Raw genomic sequence first — 18,373 nt, forward strand, 5'->3', positions numbered from 1 at the left:
ATTTTCCTGTCGTGGTGCTGTGCTCAGGGTTTTTCTCCCTGGCCTTTTGCCTTGCCCACTTTTCTGTCCTTCCTTCAATCTGGACTGGAAAAGGGTTTGTCGCTCGGCTCCCTTAAGGGACAAGTCTCAGCGCTCTCTGTGTTTTTCCAGAAGCGCCTAGCCAGACTTCCACAGGTACGCACGTTCCTGCAGGGGGTTTGTCACATCGTTCCTCCTTACAAGCGGCCGTTAGAACCCTGGGATCTGAACAGGGTGCTGATGGTTCTTTAGAAACCACCATTCGAGCCAATGAGGGATATTTCTCTCTCTCACGCCTTTCGCAGAAAGTGGTTTTCCTAGTAGCAGTCACTTCTCTTCGGAGAGTGTCTGAGCTAGCAGCGTTGTCGTGCAAAGCCCCTTTCTTGGTGTTTCACCAGGACAAGGTGGTTCTGCGTCCGGTCCCGGAATTTCTCCCTAAGGTGGTATCCCCCTTTCATCTCAATCAGGATATCTCCTTACCCTCTTTTTGTCCTCATCCTGTTCACCAATGTGAAAAGGATTTGCACTTGTTAGATCTGGTGAGAGCACTCAGGCTCTACATTTCTCGTACGGCGCCCCTGCGCCGCTCGGATGCACTCCTTGTCCTTGTCGCTGGCCAGCGTAAAGGGTCACAGGCTTCCAAATCAACCCTGGCTCGGTGGATCAAGGAGCCAATTCTTGAAGCTTACCGTTCTGCTGGGCTTCCGGTTCCCTCAGGGCTGAAGGCCCATTCTACCAGAGCCGTGGGTGCGTCCTGGGCTTTGAGGCACCAGGCTACGGCTCAGCAGGTGTGTCAGGCGGCTACCTGGTCGAGCCTGCACACTTTCACGAAACACTATCAGGTGCATACCTATGCTTCGGCGGATGCCAGCCTAGGTAGACGAGTCCTTCAGGCGGCGGTTGCCCACCTGTAGGAAGGGGCCGTTTTACGGCTCTATTACGAGGTATTATTTTACCCACCCAGGGACTGCTTTTGGACGTCCCAATTGTCTGGGTCTCCCAATGGAGCGACAAAGAAGAAGGGAATTTTGTTTACTTACCGTAAATTCCTTTTCTTCTAGCTCCAATTGGGAGACCCAGCACCCACCCCTGTTTTTTTTTGTGTACACATGTTGTTCATATTGAATGGTTTCAGTTCTCCGATGTTCCTTCGGATTGAATTTACTTTAAACCAGTTTATAATTTTTTTCCTCCTTCTTGCTTTTGCACCAAAACTGAGGAGCCCGTGGGAGCACGGGGGGTGTATAGGCAGAAGGGGAGGGGCTTTACACTTTTAAGTGTAATACTTTGTGCGGCCTCCGGAGGCATAGCCTATACACCCAATTGTCTGGGTCTCCCAATTGGAGCTAGAAGAAAAGGAATTTACGGTAAGTAAACAAAATTCCCTTCTTCTCTGCAGGCGGGGGTGCAATCACTTCTTCGGAGTCAGTCACACCCCTTAAGGCACCTCATGCACTTCCTGGGGAAGATGGTTGCAGCTATGGAGGCAGTGCCGTTCGCGCAATTCCATCTACGGCCACTCCAATGGGACATTCTTCGCAAATGGGACAAGAGTTCGGCTTCCCTCGACAAGAACATCTCTCTTTCCCTTGCAACCAAAACATCACTTCAGTGGTGGCTCCTACCCACATCTCTGTCTCGGGGAAAATCCTTCCTACCCCCAACCTGGGCCGTGGTCACCACGGACGCGAGCCTGTTAGGTTGGGGAGCGGTTTTTCTCCACCACAGGGCTCAAGGAACCTGGACTCCGATAGAATCTTCCCTTCAGATCAATATCCTGGAGATAAGGGCAGTATATCTAGCCCTATTGGCTTTCCATCGGTGGCTGGAGGGCAGACAGATCCGAATCCAGTCGGACAACGCCACTGCCGTCGCCTACATCAACCACCAAGGCGGCACTCGCAGTCGTCAAGCCTTCCAGGAAGTCCGGCGGATTCTGCAGTGGGTGGAAGCCACAGGCTCCACCATCTCCGCAGTTCACATCCTGGGCGTAGAAAACTGGGAAGCAGATTTTCTCAGTTGTCAGGGCATGGACGCGGGGGAATGGTCTCTGCACCCAGAAGTGTTTCGAGAGATCTGTCGCCACTGGGGAACGCCGGACGTCGATCTCATGGCGTCACGACACAACAACAAGGTCCCGGCCTTCATGGCACAGTCTAAGAATCACAGAGCTCTGGCAGCGGACGCTTTAGTCCAGGATTGGTCGCAGTTTCGACTGCCTTATGTGTTTCCCCCTCTGGCGATGCTGCCCAGGGTACTACGCAAGATCAGGTCCGACTGCCGTCGCGCCATTCTCGTCGCTCCAGACTGGCCGAGGCGGTCGTGGTATCCGGATCTGTGGCATCTCACGGTGGGTCAACCGTGGGCACTTCCAGACTTGCTGTCTCAAGGCCCGTTTTTCCATCTGAATTCTGTGGCCCTCAACCTGACTGTGTGGCCATTGAGTCCTGGCTCCTAGCGTCTTCAGGGTTATCTCAGGATGTCATTGCCACCATGAAGACAAGCCAGGAAGCCTACGTCCGCCAAGATCTATTACAGGTCTTGGCAAATCTTTCTTTCTCTAGCGTTTCATTGGGGGACACAGGACCATGGACACAGGACCATGGGTTATGCTGCTGTCACTAGGAGGCTGACACTAAGTAAACAGAAAAAGTTAGCTCCTCCCCAGCAGTATAACCCCTGAGCCGGAGGCGGGCTCAATCAGTTTTTTGCTTAGTGTCGTAGGAGGCTGATGTGGGCCGACTGGGCCCCCTTCAGCCACTTGATTTTTTGCGTATATTTTTTCATTTTTTCTCTCGGCGACGCTCGTCGCTCTCATCTGTGGTAATTCTCTTTTTCTACAGGTATCGTTTCTCTACCTCAGCTCTCGCAGCCCGTGTGGGTACCACTCCCCTGGGTCGCAGAGGCTTGAGTCGTCGGGCCCTCTCCCCCGTCCAATTCCACGGTACCACTCCCGGGTTGGCACGCGGGGCTGAACTTTACTGAGCACCCCCTATTAACCCTGTGGTATCACCCCAAAGGGTGCAAGGGGCATACAGCAGGGACTGGACCTCGCAGCGCGTCTGGATTGTGTGATGGGGCCCGCAGCGCTGCTACACTTCAGAGGGGCTTCCTCCCCCCACCGGCGTCCACCTCCCTGCCTGCCTGCCTGCCTCATTCTTCTCCTGCTGCCGCAGCCAGTCATCCGGTGTGCGGAGCACAGGGGCACGGGTGCAGAGCTCCACGCCTGCACACTGGCAGATGCGACGCCGCCCTTCATGTAGGACACCCTCTCCTACCTTCTCCCGGGCGGATGCAATCTTTAGGCCCCGGTCCGGGCCTACTCACCGGGCGCCCCCACGTCCCCATCCGGTCATCGGGCGGCTGCTAAAATTTAGGCCCCGGTCTGGGCCTAGTCGCCTGGCACCCCGGCCACGTCCGCGGAGCTCCCTGCCGACATCCGAGGTCGGGAGGGTCCGCATCGCCGCTGCGCCGCCGCCGCTTCGTGAGTGGGTCCGCCGGCGCTGCCTCTGCCCGCGGCGCCAGCTTCCAAATTTAGTCCCCGGTCTGGGCCTAGCCGCCTGGCACCCCGGCCACGTCCGCGGAGCTCCCTGCCGACATCCGAGGTCGGGAGGGTCCGCATCGCCGCTGCGCCGCCGCCGCTTCGTGAGTGGGTCCGCCGGCGCTGCCTCTGCCCGCGGCGCCAGCTTCCAAATTTAGTCCCCGGTCTGGGCCTAGCCGCCTGGCACCCCGGCCACGTCCGCGGAGCTCCCTGCCGACATCCGAGGTCGGGGGGATCCGCATCGCTACTGCGCCGCCGCCGCATCTCTACTGCGCCGCCGCCGCAGCTTCAAAATTTAGTCCCCGGCTTCGGCCCTGTCTTCGGCGTCCCAGGCCCGCCTCCCGCGCAGCGCTATTGGCCGCCGGCCTCTCTGCCTCCGCCCTCCGCTCTGCTCCAGGCATCACTAGGGGGGTGGTGGATAGTTTTTCCCGCTCTCTTGGGTCCGCCCCCAGCCCCCTCAGCGTCCATTTTAAAAAAAAAAAAAAAAAGAGGATCAGGGCAGACTCCTGATCTGCGGATTGCTGAGGCTGCAGCATCCCTTATCAGGGAAAAATGGGCCCAAAAATAGCCACAATTTTTAACGATAGTAGGTTTTGTATGTTCATGGGTTGAGTTATTACTATATATGTAGATTGAGTTTATTAACTCTTACAGGTCTCAGCTTGAGATATTTGTTTTTGGACCGGTAAGCTCAGGTCTACGCTTCCCTCAATTGTTTTTTACATCCACCGCAGCCACTGGCACTGCACGCCCGTGCTCCCCGCCCCTGCCGAATAGTTGGCGCCTGGCTCTGGCTAAAGCCCCTCGCTGGCGTTCCTCGGGTTGGTGCGCATGCGCTGCGTCCCTGGCCGACGCTCTCTCAGATCATCCACAGGACTGGCGCAATCCCCTCGGGGAGGTGAGTCCCATACCAGGGGCCGGTTCCTCTGCCGGAAGCGGACCCGCCAGGTATCATCTTCTGCGGCCCCCCAGGTTTCACCTTAATCCCCAGGTCCAGACTGCCTGTCCTTCGGTAGCCTTTCGACCTCTCGGGTGATGGCCCAGGCGTTTCACCTCTGGTGAACTCCGAGCAGGACCTGGATGTTTTTGCCGCATGACAAGTAGCCTGCTAGGAATGGTGAGTCAAGCCGTAAGGCTACGGACAGCCCTCTTCTCTCTGTGCACGCAGGTCTCCTTTAAGACATTTGGAGTGGACCCTTGATGTAATCAGTGGACATCCAGAGTTCGCCGAGTTACCGCGTGATCACTGACAACAACCGGACACGAAGTTTACAGCGGTAAGTCTTGTCAGTATCATTATGCCTTTCTCCAAGAGGGTTTTCGGACAAAATGGGCATGCTACACTGGAGTCGCTGTTTGATCACGAACAGCAACTAGACACTGCGTTTCCAGCGGTAAGTCGTGTTATTGCCATTATCATTCCCCCAAAGGGCTCCGGAGAGAGGGGGCATGTCATCTTGAAGAGACGAATGTGGCGGGCCCCTGCGGCTTACAGGGGACATCCAGAGTTCGCCGTGCTGACTGCGTGAGCATGGTTATGTCCCGGGCACGATGTTTACCAGTGGTAAGTTCCTTTACTTGTCATTACCCCTTCTCGAAGGGGGGCTCCGAAAGGAAGAGGCGCGCTACCCTGTAATCGACCCGCCTGGGTTCCTTCTGGCTTCTCGTCCCTAACGTGACGCTCCGCAGGGTCTCCGCGGACACCCTACGCGGCGGACCACGTTCCACCTATGCCGACCCTGGACTGGTTATCATCTTCCGTGAGTACCCTCTCTTCACAGACCTGGTGTCTGACTGCGGCTCGGCCTGGGCCTCTGGCATCAGTGTGTACACCCGTCGAGACCTCTGACTCAGGATTAGGAACTGGAATCGACGTCTAAGGAGTCGCTGACTTCCCTTCCGACTGTACGTGAACGCCCTTCGGAGATGGGCGGGGCCAGTTGCTCCCCTAGGCTACGTCAGGGTAGAGTACTTCTCTCCCCTAGGCTACGTAAGGGAAGAATACATCTCTTCCCGGCATTGGCCAGACGCATCAGGATCATCCCCCTACAGCTAGGTCCCAGTCCGTTCACGCCGCACCCGTCAGGGCGCCTCTATCCCTCCAACAGTCCCTCCGCCTCGCGTTTTTGCACTATGCACTTTATACCATTAATGGAGTGATTCGGACCAGCAGAAATGTTATATGGTTGATTATGGATATACCCAGAGTTTTTAAATGTGCAATATTTAACCTTGTCTTTGAATAATTATAATCATTGTTCCACACTGCACCAGTTTTTGTCTTATGGATGTTTTTATGGGGTAGGGAATTTTTAAATGTCTGTGGGTACCAGCACTTTATTTTGTATTTATGATATAATAAAGATATATAATATATGCAGAATTTCTGTTGATGATTTATACGGTGCTTGTGCAAGCTCAATAATTTTTGGCTCTTAGGTTTTGATATGGTGAGGTTGCCATAATTTATGGTGGTTTGATATGGAGTTCTATTTCCTGTTTTGGCTTAATACAAAGATGTTCTTATTGGCTTTTTTTTTTTTTTTTTTTTTTTTTGGCTCCAGTGAGGAGTCCTCTCCCGGCTGTCCCATTCACACAAAAAGCATGGGTACTTTATGTACCATCCTTGCTGCCCAAGGAGCTAAGAGAGAGAACTTTCAGATCACCACATCCTTGAGCCTTGTAGTTGTTTCTTGACAATAAAGTCTAAATTCTCGTAGCTTTCCTTCAAGTGCACATAATGCCCTACAGTCACTGAAGCATACTTGCTGCCATTGTGCAGTAACACAGCTTTCAGACTTTGTTGGATGGATCAGTAGAGTCCCAACTCGCTCCCATTGCACACAATGTTAACGGGAATCTGTCACAAGGTTTTTGCCACCTAATCTGAGAGCAGCATAATGTAGAGGCAGAAATCCTGATTCCAGCGGTGTCACTTACTGGACTGCTTAGTATAGTTTTGATAATCACTGTTAATCAGCAGTAGATTATCATTAGCGGACTAATAATAAAGTTTATTTATATAGCGCCAACATATTCCGCAGCACTTTACAATCAGGTGGGGGCTTGTATAGACAAAAACCAAACAAAATAGTACATACTTCAACAGCTACAGTAGGAATGAGGGCCCTGCTCGAAAGCTTACAATCTATGGGACTACTTGACATGCTGCCAGGTAGTCCAGCATATTCATGAGCTCTGTGTAACTGCTAGATTTTCAGCAAAGAAAACGATGATTTTATCAAAATGACCGCAAACAGCTCAGTAAGTGACACATCGCTGAAATCAGGGTCTCTGTCTCTATATTATGCTGCTCTCAGATGGAGGAGAAAAAACCTGGTGACAAATTCCCTCTAATTTTTTTCTATTAGCCCAGAAACTTCACTGCAATATACTAGAGCACTGTCTTTAGAAAAGTATGAAAGGAATTTATTTTAGAACTCTATGGAATTCTATTCTTTGAGAAGCCTATGGAGTCGACGTTTGGGAAAATTCGATAAATGTTACGCAGTTCAATGATAAAAAGTATCTAAGAATCATCTCTTACTTTTCAAACAATTTTACCCTTGCAGATGTGTGTTATCCTTATAGCTCCACTCCAGTGTTTTTTTTTCTTTATTTCACTGCTTAATTGGTGCTTTAAATCTAAGTCACCTGCACCCGGTGTTACTCTCCCTCCGATGCCTTCAGCGTCGTTTCATGGAGCACGCTGGAGGTCACAAAACAATCAGACTATGAGCTCCTCATTCTGGCTCTCATAGACTTGTATTGAGAGCTTGTGACATAACTTCTGACTTTAGGCCAGATTAGACGTTAGTCACAATATAAAGCGACACCGAGAGAAAAAGGCGAAAATGCCAGAGGGCAAGTATAAGACCAGAGGGCCGGGGACTTTGGTTTAAAGCACCATTCCAGCAGTGGAAAAAAAACCCCAAAATGCTGGAGTGGTGCTTTAAAACACCTTGTCACTGCAATTGCTCAGGGTCTATGACATGACTCTCTTCGTCTCGTATGTTAGTGTGTGGTTACTAGTGTAACGCTTGTCTATCCAAATGAGACCAACATAATTTATAGCGTTCAAAAATTGCTGAATGTGGTTTAGAAAACTCTGATTGGTAAATGAGAGGCGGAAGTTACACATTACAAGTTACAGGATCTAAAATGTTTGTACATTTGTTTTCTTGGCTTTTTAGAGCTTGATGGATGCAGCTACTACAAATTCTCATCACTGCTGCTTACTGTTAACCTGTTCACACTCTAGTGATTTTTTTTTTTTTATTATAAAATGTGGTGCCCTGGACTGGACACAGTATTCCAGATGAGATCTGACCAAAGACTAGTAGAGGGAGATAATTAGTGCGCATGATCTAGATTCTATTCTTTCCAGAGCGGTCTGCCTTTTTTTGCTGCTGAATCACACTGTTGACTCATGTGCAGTCTGTGATCTATTAGTATTACGAAGTCCTTTTCACATGTGCTGGTGCTTACATCTTAACTCCTATTTTGTAGATGTGTTTTCCGTTTTTCTTGCCCAGATGTAGATTTTGCATTTCCCCTGTTAAATACCATTTTGTTAATCACTGCCCATTGTTCCAGCTTATCTAGAACCTTCAGAATCATTTGTGTCTTCTCTAGTGTTAGCTAACCCTCCTAGCTTTGCATCCTCTGCAAATTTGATTAATTTACCCACAGTTCCCTTATCTGGATAATGTATTAAAATGTTGAACAACGCTGGGGCCATGACAGCTTTCTGGTGCCAGATTTAAGGCCCTGTCACAAACCGAGATATATCTGCGGCAGATCTGTGGTTGCAGTGAAATTGTGGACAATCAGTGCCAGGTTTGTGGCTGTGTACAAATGGAACAATATGTCCATGATTTCACTGCAACCACAGATCTGCCAAAGGTTTATCTCTGTGTGTGACGGGGCCTTTAAAACACTCTTCCAATTGGATGTGCAGCCATTTATTACCATTTTTTGAGTGCGATCACTGAACCAGTTATGAATCCACCTAACCGAAGCCTTGTCAATCCCATACTTAGTCATTTTTTCAATAAAGATAGTATAAGAGACTTACCAAACTTTTTGCTGAAGTCAAGATCTACTAGATCTACCTTTTTCCCTGATCAACCCAGTCAGTGATTCCATAGGCTGACTTTCCTCAGCAGATCACTGGTTGTCATGACAGCTCATCAGTAACACAGCACTTGTGCGCTGATGAGCATGTGGAATGTCATTCCCCCTTGCAGGTGCGTGTTAAATGCTGCTGTCAGAGATTGACAGTGGCAGTTAACAGGACTTCTCCACAGCCGCTGTTAAAGGCATACGATGTCTGTTTAAATCAGCCATCATCTGCCGGGAAAGATGCATACTCTGTGTTTGTGAGCCCACATCAAAGGCAGAGACCACATATAACGTACATGTACACCATATGTTGTGAAGGGGATATTATCCACCTTTTAGGGACTTTAATTTTTTTTCACACTAAGGCTATGTGCCCACGGGAGTTTGTACCTGCGGAGTGCAGATATATCCGCAGGTACATCCGCAGGTTTCCCGCATCTGCTCGCCAGAATCGGCAGCTATTTTTAGCAGCAGGAGTACAGCGAAATAGCTGCGGTAAACCTGCGGACATTCGTGCAGCTTACCTGCGGAAGTCCCGGCCTCTATCTCCATAGTGGAGGGCCGGGATTTCTGCAGTTAATTCCGCAGAAATAATTGACATGCAGTTACGTGCGGCTGCGGCACATCCGCAGCATATTCCGCAGCCGCACGTACCGCAGCATGGACACAGCACTCCCCATGTCCCATAGGATAACATGGGGAGTGTCTGTACTTGCTGAAACCTGCGGATTTATCTGGAAAATCCTCAGATTTTCCGCAGATAAATTCGCAGGTTTAATCTCCCATGGGCACATAGCCTTAACCCCTTAACGACCCATGACGTACTGGGTACGTCATGGATCGTGTGCCGTTAATCCCCGCCCCCTGCCGTGGGCAGGCGGCGGCGATCCGCGCACATATCAGCTGTTTTCAACAGCTGACATGTGTGCCTGCTAGCCGCGGGTGGAATCTCTTCCACCCGCGGCCATTAACCCCTTACATTTCGCTGCCAAAATCTGGCAGCGACATGTATATGGGCGCCGCCATGACAGTTACTTACCCCGCCGGAAGTCACGTGAGATGATCACGTGACTTTCGGTGGTTGCCATCGTAGCACAGGGTCTTGTGATGATGCCTGCAGCTACGAAGTTTCACTTTCGTTTTCACCCGGCTCGGAGCAGGGTGAAACAGGAAGTTACTGTATCTGCTGTTTACAGCTGTATAGCTGTGATCAGCAGATAGATGATTATTATTATTATTATTATTATTATTATTATTGCGCCATTTATTCCATGGCGCTTTACAAGTGAAAGAGGGTATACGTACAACAATCATTAACAGTACAAGACAGACTGGTATAGGAGGAGAGAGGACCCTGCCCGCGAGGGCTCACAGTCTACAGGGAATGGGTGATGGTACAATAGGTGAGGACAGAGCTGGTTGTGCAGTGGTGTACTGGACTGAGGGCTATTGTAGGTTGTAGGCTTGTTGGAAGAGGTGGGTCTTGAGGTTCCTCTTGAAGCTTTCCACGGTAGGGGAGAGTCTGATGTGCAAGAGAATAGATAAGAGCGATCGGATTGCTGATCGCTATAGCCCCCTAGGGGGACTAGTAAAATAAAAAAAAAGTAAAAAAAAAGTTTTAAAAAATAAAAAAAAACCTAAAAGTTCAAATCACCACCCTTTCACCCCATTGAAAATTAAAGGGTTAAAAAAATAAAAAATATACACATATTTGGTATCGCTGCGTTCAGAAATGCCCGATCTATCAAAATATAAAATCAATTAATCTGATCAGTAAATGGCGTAGCGGCAAAAAAATTCCAAACGCCAAAATTACGTTTTTTGGTCGGCGCAAATTTTGCGCAAAATGCAATAACAGGCGATCAAAACGTAGCATCTGCGCAAAAATGGTACCGTTAAAAATGTCAGGTTGAGACGCAAGAAATAAGCCACCACTGAGCCATAGATCCCGAAAAATGAGAACGCTTCGGGTTTTGGAAGATGGCGCAAAACGTGCGCCACTGTTTTTGGACAAGCTTGTGAATTTTTTTTAACCTCTTAGATACAAGTAAACCTATACATGTTTGGTGTCTACAAACTCGCACTGACCTCAGGCATCACATAGATACATCAGTTTTACCATATAGTGAACACAGTGAATAAAATATCCCAAAAACTATTGTACGATCACACTTTTTTTGCAATTTTTCCGCACTTGGAATTTTTTTGCCGTTTTCCAGTACACTATATGGTAAAACTTATGGTTTCATTTAAAAGTACAACTTGTCCCGCAAAAAAGAAGCCCTTATATGACAAGATTGATGGAAAATTAAAAAAGTTACGGCTCTCGGAAGAAGGGGAGCAAAAAACAAAAACGCAAAAACGGAAAGTGCCCGGGGGCTGAAGGGGTTAAAGAGGTTGACCACTAGATTTTTTTTTTTAATTTTTTTTTTTTCTTTTTTTTTTTCTATTTGATCCTTGGAATCAGCAGGGGTGCTAGGTGTCCCACTCCCACCAATCAGTTATTGTTGGCCTGTAGTATGGATAGGCCAATAATAAAAATTTACTCTTCTAACTCTTTAAACTCTTTATGCTCATTTAATCAGGGAAGAATTTAATTTTTGCATTTGGGTTTTCAATATTTAGCCGTTTGCTTTTCACCGCTTCTGTGTTCTTTGTGTTGTCTATTGTTGGCTGGAGAATGGGTTGACAGCATCCATCACTCAGCCCTCTAAGGCGACTGATGGGGAGTTTGAAGCCTTTATCTGTCTTTTTGTGAGCTCTTCTTGGCTAATCCTATGACTACAGACTACATCAAAGTTAAATGTACAGGGAAATAAACAGTCTGTAAAAGCAAAATATTACACTTTTTTTAAATTTTAATCATGTTAAGCCCCAATTTATGTAAAAATAAATTGCCATCTAAAGTGAACAATTCGTTGAAGTGCTGAGTGTGCCATGTAGAGAAATTCCATTCTTTCTCAAAGTTCTCAGAATATATGTAGTTGAGTCATGGTGTTGTATGTTTAATGTGGTATTTACTTGGGTTCAATTGTATCCTTTTTATCCTTTTATGATTTAGTGGGTCCGCTGTGACATCCGATACTTGGACATGAGTATTTTGGGAAAGTTCTCTGTTGTAATGGCTGACCCACCATGGGATATTCACATGGAATTGCCATATGGAACATTAACAGATGATGAGATGAGGAAACTCCAGATCCCAGTACTGCAGGACGATGGCTTTCTCTTCCTCTGGGTCACGGGCAGGTAAATGGCAGACTACATAATGAGATATAATCGGGATAACAGTGGTGGTGACTTTTTGAGCAGTTAGTGTAGATATATTAGATATTGCCTTGATAATATACTATTTATATTAGATTTTTTTTTTTTTACTATAACCCCTGACTAGCCGCCCTCTTAGCATGCCCATAGGGGTGTATTAACAAGCTATTCAATGCAGCGTCACCGCGTGTACCTGTGTTCGCTGTGACCTCGCTTCTGAATGCCGGGCACTTCTGGTCATGCGCAGTATGAAGCTGGGTGTACGCGTCCCGGCTACAGAGAGGTCTACTGCGCATGGCTAAAGTGCTGGGCATTCAGAAGCACGGTCACAGCAAACGCTGGTGACACTGCATTGAATAGCATGTTAGTACGCCCCTGTGGTAGTGCTAACATGCTAAGAGGGTGAAATGAGCACAGGAACTAACGCCCTTGCGACTAATCCCTGGCCTTACTAGCATATGATAAGAGTTTTACAAATACCTTTTCAAATATCTCATTATCTATGCTACTAGATACAGGGACGGTTAGGCAGGGATTAGAAATATGCATCCAGACCTGCTCGTGGGTCTGGGTGCATATTGCACCTGACAGGTTCCCTTTTAAATTGTATCCTTGGTTTTAATTCTTATTTCATGAATCAATAGTACACAAGAAAAGAAACAACTTTGAAATGTCCTGTGGGAGTGCTAACATGCTAAGAGGGTGGCTAGTTGGGGGATAGAACACCCTTGGGACTAGTCCCTGCGCTTATTAGCATATCATAAAGGATCTTTAGAAATATTTTTTCTTTGTCGCTCCATTGGGAGACCCAGACAATTGGGGTGTATAGCTTCTGCCTCCGGAGGCCACACAAAGTATTACACTTAAAAGTGTAAAGCCCCTCCCCTTCTGCCTATACACCCCCCGTGCATCACGGGTTCCTCAGTTTTCATGCTTTGTGCGAAGGAGGCACACATCCACGCATAGCTCCACAGCTTAGTCAGCAGCAGCTGCTGACTATGTCGGATGGAAGAAAAGAGGGCCCATAACAGGGCCCCCAGCATGCTCCCTTCTCACCCCACTCTTGTCGGCGGTGTTGTTAAGGTTGAGGTATCCATTGCGGGTACGGAGGCTGGAGCCCACATGCTGTTTTCCTTCCCCATCCCTTTAGGGCTCTGGGTGAAGTGGGATCCTAATCGGTCTCCAGGCACTGAGACCGTGCTCCATCCACAGCCCCTGGGGTCTCTGCTGGACAAGGAGCCGAGTATCGTCAGGGACAAGGCCCTGCTACTTTGAGGTACTCTGTATCCCCGTGGGGACCGCGCACAGAAACACTCCAGCACTGCTGGGTGTGTTAGTGCACCGGGGACCGCAGCGCTGACCGCGCTTGTGCCATCACACACTGCAGCGTGGCTGGGTGTGTTAGTTTACTGGGGACTACCGCGCTGACCGCGCGCTGCCATTTCACACTGCAGCGCTCTGGGAGTGTTAGTACGCCGGGGACTACCGCGCCGACCGCGCTTATACGCCGGCCGCGCTTATAACTTGAGTCCCCGGCTTTTGCGGCCTAGTCTCACTCTTTTCCCGCCCCCAGGCCTGCCAGTCACGGGAAGGGCGAGACGCTGTACAGGACGTCAGCGCTGAGGGCTGGAACGTGCTTTGCATACTCCACCCCCCTCACTGTGCACAGTGGGGCACCAGATTCCCGCACTTTCTAGGGCACGCCCACGGCCCCCTCCTCTCCTCAGGACGCCGGCAGCCATTCCTGTCAGCTCTTCTGATGCTGGAGAGGGGAGACAAGCTCTGGGAGACCCAGGCAGGGATTCTGGTGATCACACAACCGCTTTGAGCGGGCGGTAAGCAGCACCTGTGGTGCTGGCCCCACTAGTGCAGAAGTGTACATATAGATTATATGCTTATAGGCTATATTTTACACTGTATGGTGCACGGTTGATTTTTGGCTATATACCCTTGTTAAGGTGAACTCTTAACCAGAGATCACTAGTTGCCTACTGCCTGGCCGAATTGATATGGGCCAAGTGCATGCATAAAAGAATCCACACCAGACACAGTCAGATGTGTAATCTCTTCTTGGTCACAATAGAAAATGGCACCAAAAAAACAGACAGAGAAGAGCATGCGTCCTCTTGATATAGGCTAGGGGCGTACACAAGTTCAGATATGCACATTTAGTGGGACAGTTCATGAGCTAGCCAATGGGGAGATCCGTGTTGCTGTTTATGGGCGGGTCTGACTTCAGTGGATGAAACCATGATGATGGGAGGGACGTCATCTGGTGCATCCATGCTGATGGTTTGGTCTGTCTTCCCTTATATGGTGGTCTTCTTCTTTCATCTGGACATTCCTTGCATTCCAGGCAAGGTGTGGAGAAACAGGCAATAGCAGCCATCTTTATATCTGTGTCATGTATATGATCTGAACCCTGAATTATGTAAGGCAAATCGACATTTCCCACAATCCCTTGTCAAGAGGTTAATTAAGTATTTAATCTTATGGCTCTCCTCAACAGTCCCCCCTAAATACTTTATTAACCTTCTGACCCTACCGTGGTCCTCTAACACATCAGCTCTAATGCTTTAACTGCAACCTTTTTTCATTTTGCTATCCGCTATACAAGCAATACTAAGCCTTTGCCCCCACTGATACAGACTGCTGATCAGAGAGTTGATCACATCCCGCATACACAATTCACAGAGGCACAGGTAACTAGAACAGACTATTTAATGCTGACGAGCTCACTCAGATTTCGAGATTAATCGATTAGAAAGAGTAAGGCAATTGTAAGAATAAGCTTCTTACCGTTATGCTGCAGCTTTTAGCGTTACTGTTTCTGAAAGACTGATTCTCAGTCAATATCCGAGTGCTGTCCGCGTTTTCGAGACTTTTCTAACCGAATACACCTGATTGTATCACAACTCTAATGGATCTCTTCTTGTCTCGGGTCTATAATCTACCACCAGGAGGCTTTTAACAAGATTTCCCTTACACATGGATCCGATTACCTTCAGTAACACAGAGTAGCACTTTTACGGCTTCAAATTCCAACAAATAAAACAATACCAGTTACCTATAAGTGTATGTTATCCTTAAGTCACTTAAACCCTTAAAATAATTGATTGGTTCAGGTCAGATAATGTCTTTCCCACCATGAGCCCTTATTTGTGTAATGTTCCTGTACCCAATGTTCCCTTATCGTTATTTCACATGTATCATCCCCAATCTAGAAATTCTCCATAAGGTTCTATGTGAGATAATCCAGCACTATGTGTGTTGTGACCCTCATTCTGCTGGTACGATGGACTCTTTACAGCCGCTGTTGTCTGGGTTTTCCCTCAAGCTTCATGGAAGTCGCTGTGGTTGGGATAAGCTGGATCGGCCCATCTGATTCTGACTCGTGGCTCATTCTGACTTGTCTTTTTAGGATCACCCGGTCTCCTGGCTGGAGACCACGTGCTCCTGACACTGATTTAGGATCTGTAATTGGAGGATACACATGTTTAACACACTATATAGGCAGTTGTATACGGCTCATACATCACTGGTCAGGATATCACACTGTATCTGCAGTATCTGTGAGAAATATAATCACGTTCTAGGTACTAAACCAAAAATACCTTATTTATACACATAAATTTGCCCAATCAATATTATATTCCCCACATTAGTGGTGAAGCTTCAAATTAATAATTGTACATCAGGTTTGAAAAAGGTATATCAAACCAATAAAGCTACAGAAATAAATCAATATTAAAATTTTATTTTTTATTAAACAGTATTTATATTAAAAATTGTAAAAATTCATGTAAGATAATACCACATTATAACAACCAGAAACATGGACAAGAAGTATAAAGCATGGTGGTTTAAAGTAACAGTGATCCATAACATCAGGCAAAATACAACATTCAAATAAATAAACAAAAACCATGCAAAGTGCTTAGTGCTTGTATTAATAAATAGAATGTAATATATATGTATAAATTTATAATAAATATGGTGCTGATAACTTTCAGAATCCCAACTAGTAAATAATAAAGTGAATAGTGCTTGTAAGTATCAGCAGCATAAGTTGTCAGATCACTGCAGCATAATGCAGAGAAAGTGCTAAGTGCCGTGTTAGGATTACTGACAGTCACTAAATCAGTTAAATAGAAAGGTATGCCGATAATCTAGCTCAGCCCTGATGGTAATTAAATGACCCAGTCATATATAGTTACATGAATATGGCAGAAGCAAAGAAGGGCATATACCTATATAATAAATATGGTGCTGATAACTTTCAGAATCGCAACTAATAAATTATAAAGTGAATAGTGTTTGTAAGTAACAGCAGCATAAGTTGTCAGATCGCTATAGCATAATGCAGAGAAAGTGCTAAGTGCCGTGTTAGGATCACTGACAGTCACCACATCAGTTAGATAGAAAGGTATGCCGATAATCTAGCTCAGCCCTAATAGTAATTAAATGACCCAGTCACATATAGTTACATGACTATGGCAGAAGCAAAGAAAGGCATATACCTATATAAGATTACTGCAGTCCGCGTCCCGTCACCCCAACATGTTTCGCCACTGCTTCTTCGGGAGGCGTGTCAGGGTGAGGGGCTGCAAAGCTTTTATAGTGTGTTCAGATAATGCATGAATTGCCAACACCGGTATATGTTTGCGCATAGTACGAGTCACAGCACTGCTCATAAAGGTGATTTCCGCGCAGTGGAGGTGGACCGCATGTTGCGTTCCATTAATCAAAGATAATGGAAGCCCCATCGCGTCACAGAATACCACTGTTTGGAGATCGCAGCGTCATGATAACGCAAATGCGCATTATTCAGAGAAGGCAATACACAGATGCAAGTAAATTCCTCATGTAGAAATTATATTCCAAAGATATTACAATATAAATGAATAAAGGGATAATTATACATGTAAGCTGACCAAAGATATTGTATTTATAAAGGGAATTTGTATATATAAAAAAACGGTGTAATTAAATGTGTAACTAAAGATGAAGAAATATGAATTATATAAGTATAATATACAATTAGTGTATAGTATAATTAAACACATGATTAAGTGAAAAATAATAAATGCATTATAAAAATAAAAACATAGAAAATGTACATGATTTAATATACATATGTGACACATATAAATGTAAGATAAATGCATCATAAAAATAACTGCGTGAAAAGACATACATAATTTAATATACATATGTGGTACATATAAATGACCATTGATTAATAATTAATAAGTGAAGATCATATATATAGAGCAAAATAATATATAAAAACATATATCGACATGTTTATATGCTCCATGCATACCTCAAGACACTGGAAACCACACCAAGCATGGGGGCAACAATGTCAAAAGAAACGCATACAGCACAATATTAACCCTTTAGTGACGGAGCTAATTTTCACCTTAATGACCAGACCAAATTTTGCAATTCTGACCAGTGTCACTTCATGAGGTTATAACTCTGGAACGCTTCAACGGATCCCGGTGATTCTGAGATTGTTTTTTCGTCACATATTGGACTTCATGTTAGTACCAAATTTAGGACAATATTTTTTGTGTTTATTTATGAAAAAAATTGAATATTGGCAAAAATTTTGAAAATTTAGCAATTTTCAACTTTTGAATTTTTATACCGTTAAACCAGAGATTTCTGTGACACAAAATAGTTAATAAATAACATTTCCCACATGTCTACTTTACATCAGCACAATTTTGGAAACAAAATTTTTTTTTGTTAGGAAGTTAGAGGGGTTCAAAGTTTATCAGCAATTTCTCATTTTTACATCAAAATTTACAAAACCAGTTTTTTAGGGACCACATCACATTTGAAGTGACTTCAATAGGCCTAGATGACAGAAAATACCCAAAAGTGACACCATTCTAAAAACTGCACCCCCCAAAGTACTCAAAACCACATTCAAGAAGTTTATTAACCCTTCAGGTGCTTCACATGAACAAAAGCAATGTGGAATGAAAAAAAGCAAAAATTAAATTTTACCTAAAATGTTGCTCTAACCCAAATTTATTCACTTTTAGAAGAAATAACACAACAAAATGGACCTCAAAACTTGTTACCCACTTTCTTATGAGCGCGCTGATACCCCACATGTGGTCAGAAACCTCTGTTTGGACAAATGGGAGGGCTCGGAACAGAAGGAGCAATATTTGAATTTTGGAAAGCAAATTTGGCTGAAATAGATTGCGGGCACCATGTTGCATTTACAGGTCCGCTAAGGTACCTAAACAGAAGAAATCCCTCACAAGTGACACCATTTTGGAAACTAGACCCCTCAAGGCTTCTATCTAGGGGTATAGTGAGCATTTTAGATCCACAGGTACTTCACAGATTTTGTTAACGTTACGTTGTCATATTGAAAATTTTAATAATTTTCTCAAAAAT

General features: G+C 46.1%; 1 protein-coding gene across 1 annotated transcript in view; it reads left to right on the forward strand.

Annotated features, from left to right (window-relative positions):
* Positions 1–18,373, forward strand: part of METTL3 (methyltransferase 3, N6-adenosine-methyltransferase complex catalytic subunit) — a 96,507-nt gene that overhangs the window by 35,851 nt on the left and 42,283 nt on the right. The window contains exon 6 of the mRNA XM_075319551.1: positions 11,745–11,932. Within this exon, the coding sequence (XP_075175666.1) occupies positions 11,745–11,932 (188 nt within the window). The remainder of the gene's footprint in view (positions 1–11,744; positions 11,933–18,373) is intronic.

The sequence above is a fragment of the Anomaloglossus baeobatrachus genome, chromosome 1 (assembly GCF_048569485.1).
Source record: "Anomaloglossus baeobatrachus isolate aAnoBae1 chromosome 1, aAnoBae1.hap1, whole genome shotgun sequence".
Lineage (NCBI taxonomy): Eukaryota > Metazoa > Chordata > Amphibia > Anura > Aromobatidae > Anomaloglossus > Anomaloglossus baeobatrachus.